This window comes from Sorghum bicolor, chromosome 3, assembly GCF_000003195.3.
Source record: "Sorghum bicolor cultivar BTx623 chromosome 3, Sorghum_bicolor_NCBIv3, whole genome shotgun sequence".
Taxonomy (NCBI): domain Eukaryota; kingdom Viridiplantae; phylum Streptophyta; class Magnoliopsida; order Poales; family Poaceae; genus Sorghum; species Sorghum bicolor.
The window spans coordinates 15,048,464-15,057,424 of NC_012872.2; the positions used below are offsets into that span (position 1 = coordinate 15,048,464).

The 8,961-nt window shown below is 45.0% G+C and overlaps 1 protein-coding gene across 1 annotated transcript; it reads left to right on the plus strand.

The window, feature by feature from the left end:
• Window positions 5,182-6,190, plus strand: LOC8079616 (splicing factor 3B subunit 4). Its single transcript, XM_002455480.2, has one exon. It carries the CDS (start codon window positions 5,305-5,307, stop codon window positions 5,881-5,883), a length of 579 nt encoding a protein of 192 aa, XP_002455525.1. The 5' UTR covers window positions 5,182-5,304; the 3' UTR covers window positions 5,884-6,190.

Genomic DNA, 8,961 nt, shown 5'->3' on the forward strand with positions numbered 1-8,961 from the left:
ATTTTTGTATCTCACAAACGAATTCGATTTTAGACAGGATATTTTACAAGGTTGTGTATCATCATATCATCTATATGTGTGGTTTTTTGGATAAATTTAGATAACTTTTTGCTGTGGTTTACACAGATTTTTTCACGGAGACTATGATTTCCACCGGATACATTTCCTTCCTATATGGCACAAGATCATCTGCGACTTGCGAGCTGTGACTTGTGACCAACAGGTTAACGTCCTGGCAGGTGGCAGCTAGTGACAGAGCTCCACAGAAGTTTTTTTTTCTTTTTTTTGATAAAAGAGTTCCACTGAAGTTGAGCTCAAGGCAGAGACCAAGAGGGCTGCACCTGCACTCCAGTACTCTGAAGCCCTTTTATAGATGTAGCCTACATAGAACACTTTTTTTTTTGGCGAGCTGCCTACACAGAACACTGATGAGGACTTACTACGACGTCTAGCTAACCATATCATAGTTTGGAAGATGACAGTGACAGTAGTGTACATGTGAAGGGTTGCTACGCGGGTCCAGGCAAAGCATGGGTTATGGATCCGTTGATCACAAGTCAACATCATGGAAGAATCGTTAGCAACAATTAAGTGACATGGGTCGTTGTTGTCAAGGAAGGATGCATATTATATCACCAAAAAATACCATCGCTATCAAGACAACATGCAAGGGGCGCGACCACGATACATTCTCATTAGTGTACAAGTGACGCTCTGAGTCGGGTGGCGAATCGCGTGTCATCTATCTAGGGAGTAGTGAAATTGTGAAAAGGAGTATGTGAGATGACAAACGGTAAGCTTTAATTTGGTCCTACGCAAAACACAAAGGCCTTGTTTAGTTCATCTCGAAAACCAAAAAGTTTTCAAGATTCTCCGTCATATCGAATCTTATGGCACATGTATGAAACATTAAATATAGACGAAAACAAAAACTAATTACACAGTTTAGCTGGAAATCACGAGACGAATCTTTTGATCCTAATTAGTTTATGATTGGATAATATTTGTCACAAACAAACGAAAATGCTACAGTACCGAAAAGTTTTCACTTTTCGGAACAACCAAAGATACGGTAACCGTATCAGCTAGGTGCCGATTAGCAAGCACTCCTGCATCATTGACCTTGGTGTGGAAGCGAGCGCGGCGGCTGTGCGAGTGCACACTCTAGTTTCTTTTTTTTTTAAAAAAAAATATTAATACTCAGTTGGTTCCGCGATAACGATTCTAACATGACAAAAACGGGTCTAACCTGATTGTGAATAAAACGATTCTACATGAGATGGAGATACCGTGGGCTCACGAAGAAATAATGCCGAACCTATGCAGAGCATGTTGGTTTGTCTTAAATGTCACGTTTGAAATCACTATTTACTAATTTGTTATAAAAAAAATACTACTAAATAATTATCAGTCAAGCGAACGTGCAGCTTTTCCATCCGTGGTGCTCTGGCGAGTAGTATAATATTTTTAGATGCACAGTGCTGGTCCTGATTTTGGGTATTGTTTAGTTCCGGAAAAATTTTAGATTTCACTACTGTAGTACTTTCGTTTTTATTTTAGACAAATATTGTCCAATCATGAACTAACTAGAATCAAAAGACTCGTCTCGCGATATTACAGATAAACTGTGTAATTAGTTTTTTTATTTTTCTTTATATTTAATGCTTCATGCATATGCCGCAAGATTCGATGTGACAAGAAATCTTGAAATTTTTTTGATTTCGGGGTGAACTAGACAAGGCCTTGATTTGTAGGCTGCTCGATCCGTGGTGTACTTGGCCGGCCAGAAAAGGCCACGAAAAAGCCGGGCGTTTACCTCCACCGTCCATCGATTACAAAAAAAAAAAAGGTGAAGAGCGCGCGCGCCGACATGCAGATGGCTGTGCACACATGTCACATGTGTGGCTGTGTAGTACTCCCTCGATCCCAAAAAGAATGACTTTTTGACTTTCAGATATCGTGTTTAACCGTTCATCTTATTTAAAACTTTTGTGTAAATTATAAAATAAATAAATTATTAGTAAAGTATATCTAATGATAAAATAAATCTTAACAAAATATATAATATTTATGTAAATTTTTTGAATAAGACGATAATTAAAAAAGATGTCTGAAATTCTAAAGCAGGACGGAGGGAGTACACATTTCCTTGACGGCGACGGCTACCTCCGGCCTCCGCCGCTGATGGCTGTGGTGTGGCTCCACAACCACAAGCCAGTCACATGCACAACTCCCAAGATTCCCACCCCGCGTCGTCGTGTCCACCACCAACCCCACCGCAGTCCGTCGTTGCCCATCGTCCACCTCGTCTCGACTCGCCTTCCATTCCATCACCTGCCCTGCCGGTTCGGAAGCTACGCCTAGCTAGGTGCTAGTTGCGTACTACTCCCTGCTCCTACTCCCCACAGCGTGCATGATTACCCCCCCCATGTGCAACGTCTGCTGTCCAGCAAGATGGAGGATTTGGAACGCTACGGTGAAACTGAGGTGTAAAAGTCTTGCGCTCAAAACAAAATACTATGATCTGATCTGAGGTGTAAAGAGCTTTTCCAGAAGTATGTCTCGTGTGTTTGTTATGTGAGGCCGGTGTGTATTGTTATCGCGCTTTAATATATAGTGACACGTTTCGTCTAGCACTCTAGTTCCACTTTTTTGCAGTATTTTTATTATATAAACATTGTACTGATAGTTTAGAAGCATTCTGTTTTTTTTCCAGCAGCGAAGACCCAAGATAAGCTCAAACGACAATTGAAAGTATTGTTGACTGATTTATCGTGAGAAAAAAAAGACCGAGTGTACTGACCCTTCCCGTTCAGATCAGAATCGTTGTGTTTGCATTTACGTTGACTCGTGCTTTTCGGACTTCTGAGTCATCGTATGGAGCCCCGGTAGGCAACGTGGTGCTGGACAGCACGCAGAGCAGAGCACATGCCTGCGGCCGCCGTGAGGAGCTAGTACTCCTATCGACCAGACTGTCATCAACCGGGATCGGGATACAGAAATGGCGCCATTGCCCCCTTTTGCTTCGGGGCGTGTGGTTCCACACGGCTCTAGCAGAGGCAGCAGCATCTTTCACAGTGGCCGATGGTCCGCGTTTGGGCACACAACCACCAGCGGCGCCGTCGCCGCCCTGCGCTCGAGCGAGCCTCGGCTCCCGCATGTGTTCCACGCCTAGGACAGGCGCCGCCCCGGCAGCCCAGGCACACAGCCGCGTGGCCACCTTCCTTCGCATGCATGTGCAAAACGCCATGCTTCCAGTCCCACGCATCCGCTTCCGCCCCCGCAGCTGTGCTGTCCGCGGGGTCTTTGGTGGGCCATGCATGCTTTGCCTAGCGCAGTCCAGGACGCCGGTGGTTTCTTCGGATGGCGCCCGGGACCAGCGGCGGTCACGGGGACACGTGTGGGCGTGGCTCTCTCCATGGTGCGCCGTGCGCCTGCGCCTGGCTGTCTCCGACGCCCTCCCAGTCCTAGTCCTGGGCGCGCCATCGCCGCCAGCAGGGATCATCCGTGGGTTTTCACAGCCACAGATTCGCTGATCATGGTACCGGTTTCTGAGAGCGGAGACTGAACCCACTGTGGGCAGGCGTTCGTACTGGTTGCTCTGAACACTACAAGCTTCCTCGTGGTCTGTCAACTTGTCTCCGTCTTCAAAAACTTCTTAGATTTTGACACTAGGACTTTGTTTAGTTCCGAAAACTTTTTGATTTTTGAAATTATAGCATTTTTATTTTTATTTGACAAACATTGTCTAATTATAGAGTAACTAGGCTTAAAAGATTCATCTCGTGATTTACAGATAAACTGTGCAATTAGTTTTTATTTTTATCTATATTTAGTGCTTCATGCATGTGCCACAAGATTCAATGTGATGGAGAATCTTGAAAAGTTTTTGGATTTTAGGATGAACTAAACAAGGCTTAGCATTTTCATTTATATTTGATAATTATTGTTCAACCATGAACTAACAAGAGGTTCTAAAGATTCGTCTCATAAATTACACACAGACTGTGTAATTAATTTTTTTATTTATATTTAATACTCATACATGTGCCGCAAGATTCGATATGACAAAAAATTTTAAAAAATTTTTAGATAAATACAAATAAAAATACTGCAATGTCAAAATAAAAAAAAACTTTTCGAATCTAACCCATGCCTCAAATCGGCACACGATTTATAGGACCCTCGTTGAGAACCCCCCCCCTAAGGCTGATGCTCCTCCGTCAGACCATCTACCATGCAAACAACTCTCCTCTGCCCATGCAGCAAGCCCATCGGCACTTCTACTGTAAATATTACGTACTTGTTCTGAATGTAGAATTATAATCTTTTTTAGCACGGTGTAGCTTACCACAACCACAATTTACTAATTCTCTTAATGAGGTGGACTTCTCCGAGTGTTTTAGCATTCAAAATTTAGTATAAACTTTCCCTACTAAATGTCTCCTAGTAGGATTCCCTAGTGTTTTGACAAGTGGTAGTATTTTATAACTACTTAAAAACACTAGGAGAATTCCACTATTTTAGTAGTGTACAACACACTTTGAAACTGCAGCGAACTGAATTTTCACGTCAGTCGTCAGCAGTTATACTCTCTCCATCCCATAAAAGATGTAAATCTCTTTTTTTAGTAAGACTAATGTAGGTGTAAAATAGGTGTAAAATTACACATTTGTTCCTCCTCTATTATTCTAGAATAGTTGTCTTCTGAAATGTTATTTTCATGATGATTTGTTTTGTAGTCATGTGAGATATTTTTAATTGGTGGGACTCATCATTAAAAAAAGGTGATCCTAGCTCTATAATTACATGTTTTCTGAGATAAATTTTGAATGCTAGAATTACATTTTCTTTTTTTGAGATGGAGGGAGTATAATCTAAGACGTTGCGTTGTCGTCAATTCTCCCACGCACGATGACAAATGCATGTGTTGGCTGCTGTAATAATCAACTGGCCGACGCAGCTTCTGCGATCCTCATCTGCTGCCAGGCAAGTAGTGGCACCGTGCAAGATACTACCGTCCGAGCTCCACTGCATCGGCGCGTACTACACACACACACACACACACAAAAGACGCAGTTGTTTTTTGTTTATTTATTTAATAATTCACGCACGCAAAAAGTCCGGCTCCGGGCGAGAAAGCGACCAAGTGGCGCTAATCCAGGCAGCCGACCACGCCACCTTCCTTGCTCTTGCTTCCCTTCCAAATTAAGTACCCCACCACCATCGTTGGTGAGAAACACTCCAAAACACGCTCCTCACTCCCACTCCCGTCCCTATCATCTGCTCCTCCCCCTCACGGTCATGGCAGCAGCTCTCCTCCTCTTCCTCCTCGCCGCCGCCGGCCTCGGCGGCTTCGGCAACAATGCCGACCCGGCGCCGGCTGCCACCATCGTGCTCAAGGACGGCACCACCTGCACCCTGTGCGCGTCCTGCAACAACCCCTGCAACCCGTCCTACTACCCGCCCCCGTCGTCGCCTCCCCCGGCGCCGGTCGTCACGCCCTGCCCGCCCACCACGCCGTCCTATCCTTCCCCCTCATCCGGCGGAGGAGGCCCTGTCATCTACTCGTCCCCGCCCCCTCCTGCTGCTGCTTCCGGTGGCGGTGGCGGCGGAGGCTTCTACTACCCGCCGCCCACCACCGGCGGGTCTGGTTCTGGGTCCACCGGCGGAGGAGGAGGAGGTAATGGCGGCGGTGGAGGCGGTATGTACCCGACGCCGCCCCCGCCCAACCCGTTCCTGCCCTACTTCCCCTTCTACTTCTACAGCCCGCCGCCGCCGTTGCACTCGTCCGGCGCGTGGGCCGTGACGGCCGCCTGTTCGTCGTCCGCGGCGACGCTGCTCCTCACCAGCTTGCTGCTGCTGCTTCTGCTGCTGTGGTAGGTAGCGACACCGTGAGGGATCTAGATCTGCAGAGTGAGTGATCAGTCAATGCATGCGCTGTTTCTTTTTTCGCTTACAGGACTAGAGGTGGGTGATCCAATGCAACTGGAGATTCAATTGTGGCCTGTGTATTCTATTCTAGCGGTAAATTGTAATTGTAATTGTGACTTTATACTATTGGATTTCCTCATCTTCTTTCTTTGAGGTTTATATGAGTCGATCGGTATAAGAAGTTAAACTTGTAGCAAAGATTGTACAAGATCCGGACGGCAGCAATCAGTAATAATAATCTACTTACTTAACGCTAGCATACTGCATACTGCTACTACTACTACTCTTCATGTCAAAGAGTGGAGTTTGTTCGTCAGTTTCTCTTTGCCCCGGCCTCCTGTTGGCAGTGACAGTAAAGATGGTTTGTCCAGCTTGCCCCGGCCTCCTGCTGATTGTTCTGGAATGTGGTCGTAGGGTAGTTGCATGATTGCATCAGATACAACGTACTACTCTGATCTGCGGCGCTGCCAGCAGTCGTCCACCGCCCGTCCTGTGAATCAGTGAATGTGCGATGACGCCTGGCTGGTTGGGTGGCAACATTTTCTTCGATCCTCATCAGAACCCAAATGCAAGTTGCTTCTTACCTCTCTATTTTACAGCACACTTGGCACGTACATTATCTTTATACTCGTCCACCGACAGTTGTGCAGGTAACTCCAGTGCCTATTTTTATTACCCATTCTATTCTAAACAAGTATTTTTCATCGTGAGGTTAATCGGTAGATCTCACTGTGGCAACAAATCATAGTATATAAATATAAGGCCCTCGTTTAGTTCCTCCCAAAAAATTTTGCAAATTTTTTTAATTCCATACATAAAGTATTAAATATAGACGAAAATAAAAGTTAATTGCACAGTTTGGTCAGAATTGACGAGACGAATCTTTTGAGCCTAGTTAGTTCATAATTGGACAATATTTGTCAAATACAAATTTCCTAAAATTTTTTGGAACTACGTGGTGGAACAAAATGTCTGGTCCTACATAGCCACAGAGAAAGGAAGAAAATGGAAGTGGAAGACCCAATAATCTGCTTGCCTACACACTTTGCCAGAGAGACCGAGCCTCGAGACGCGTGAGCGAGCAAGCATCCAAAAAAAGCGTGCGTGATCTCGGGCAGCGCAGGAGCATTGCAATCGCAAGAGATCCACCACCTCCATACGTCTCCGTGTGCTGTGCTGTGCATATGCATATGCATATGCAAACGCAAAGGGCAGTGGCGGCCATTGAATATTTGAATAAAATACTAGTAGCACACTGTTGTTATCTATACGGTGTAGATCTAGAGGAACACACGCCAACTTGGGCTGGCCATGCCCATGCACTACACGGTGTTCCTTCAGCTGTAGTACACGCAAAAAAAAATATAAAGTTGCTAGTACAGTGGCTGTTTAAATATAAAAAGGTGCTTACGTGTATAAGTGATGATAAGGAAAAGGTATTCGATCGAAATTAAAGCACCTTTGTTAGTTTTCTGGCTGGGAGCTCCATGGATTTCTTTGCAGTTTCAAGAGGTAGAGAGAGAGAGAGACAGAGATGTGAAGCAAAGAAAAAGAGAAGGAAAAGGAAGGAGAAAAGGGCTGCCAAAGTTTGCAGCATGCATGGTGCACGGAGAGAGAGAGAGAGAGGCGCGCGTGGTGGCATATATAGCCGATTGGCAAGGTGGACCTTGATTATTTATTCTCCTAATCTTCTAGGCCCGAAAAGCGCAAGATCCTGTCTGCACTTGAGCTGCATGCCGATCTTCCCTGTTTCACACTATGGTGCTCTTTGGTTTAGGAATTGTAACGCAAACGCTAATGGAATCAGAAAGCAGTGCTAATGGTAACAAAGTAAAGGCTCATTTGGTATAGCTCACGTAGCTTCATAAGCTGTTGTGAGCTGTTTTTTTTTACCAAACACTTATTTCTAAAATAGCTTCATTGATAAAACTATTTTTTCTTTTCCTTTGACAAAGATATGAGATAGGATGAAACTGAAAAAAAGTAGCTTATTGCAGCACTCTCTCCCATTTCTCTCTCTCATTTATTCATAAAGTAGTTGGTGAAGCTATTTTACCAAACATTTTTTTCTAAAATAGCCCAGCTTCACCTATAAAGTTGCTCATAAAGCTATTTTCTAAAAAAAACAGCTTTACTAGTGAAGTTGAGCTGTGCCAAACAAGCTCTAACAAATCACGAACTTTGTATGGTTTTTGCACCGTAACGTAAACGAAAAATCAGATGCAGTTGGGAGAGCTCCTAGGAGGCTGGGATGATCCACGGAGCAACTGATTTGTTGTACCATGAGAGCTCCTAGGATGGGAGGTGTATCCGATTTGTGCACCATAGTATCTGATTACACGGGATTTGATTGTGGCTAAGGCGGAAACAAACACGATTTACACACAAACAGTTTCCGTCGCAAAGGGATTACGTTACGTAGAAGGGAACCAAACGCTATCTACGTTTTAAAGGGTTTTTTTTTTCTGTAATTCTCCCTATCAGGCGTACTACAAGCTTCCTCGTTTACCTTGGAGACTTGATACTGAACCATAGAGTTTTTTAGTTAATTTGTCATGTCTGTGATTTTTTTTAAATTGGTGTCGAGTACCATAATTTGGAGTACCCAAAGGAGAAAACTAAAAACACCATCCACTCCCCTTAGTAGGAGGCCAGACCAATTAAACAGCCATTCTCCGCCCCACCCGAGACCCCTAACGACAAGATTAATCCATTTTCTCTGTCTCACCCGAGACCCAACATCAAGGCCTCAGACAAGGTCGAGACTCAGCAACCTCCGACTCGCCCGACACCAGGGTTCAGGCGCTCTTCTCCCATTGGTGCGCTTGAGACCTCCCATGACGTCAGCCATGATCCTGTGACGGGGTCGCGATACAGCCGGATAAGACAAAAGTCAAATCTACACCACGCCTAGGGCAAGACGGTGCATGACCACCTCGGCAAGAACATTGATGCCCGTGGCATTCTCGATGCACAACGACATGACAGAGACGATGGCGGCTCCCGCCGCTACAGGCCATGGTGCTA

Coding starts and splice junctions, on each gene's coding strand:
- LOC8079616 (XM_002455480.2), top strand. CDS start 5,305: ATGGCAGCAGCTCTCCTCCTCTTCCTCCTCGCCGCCGCCGGCCTCGGC.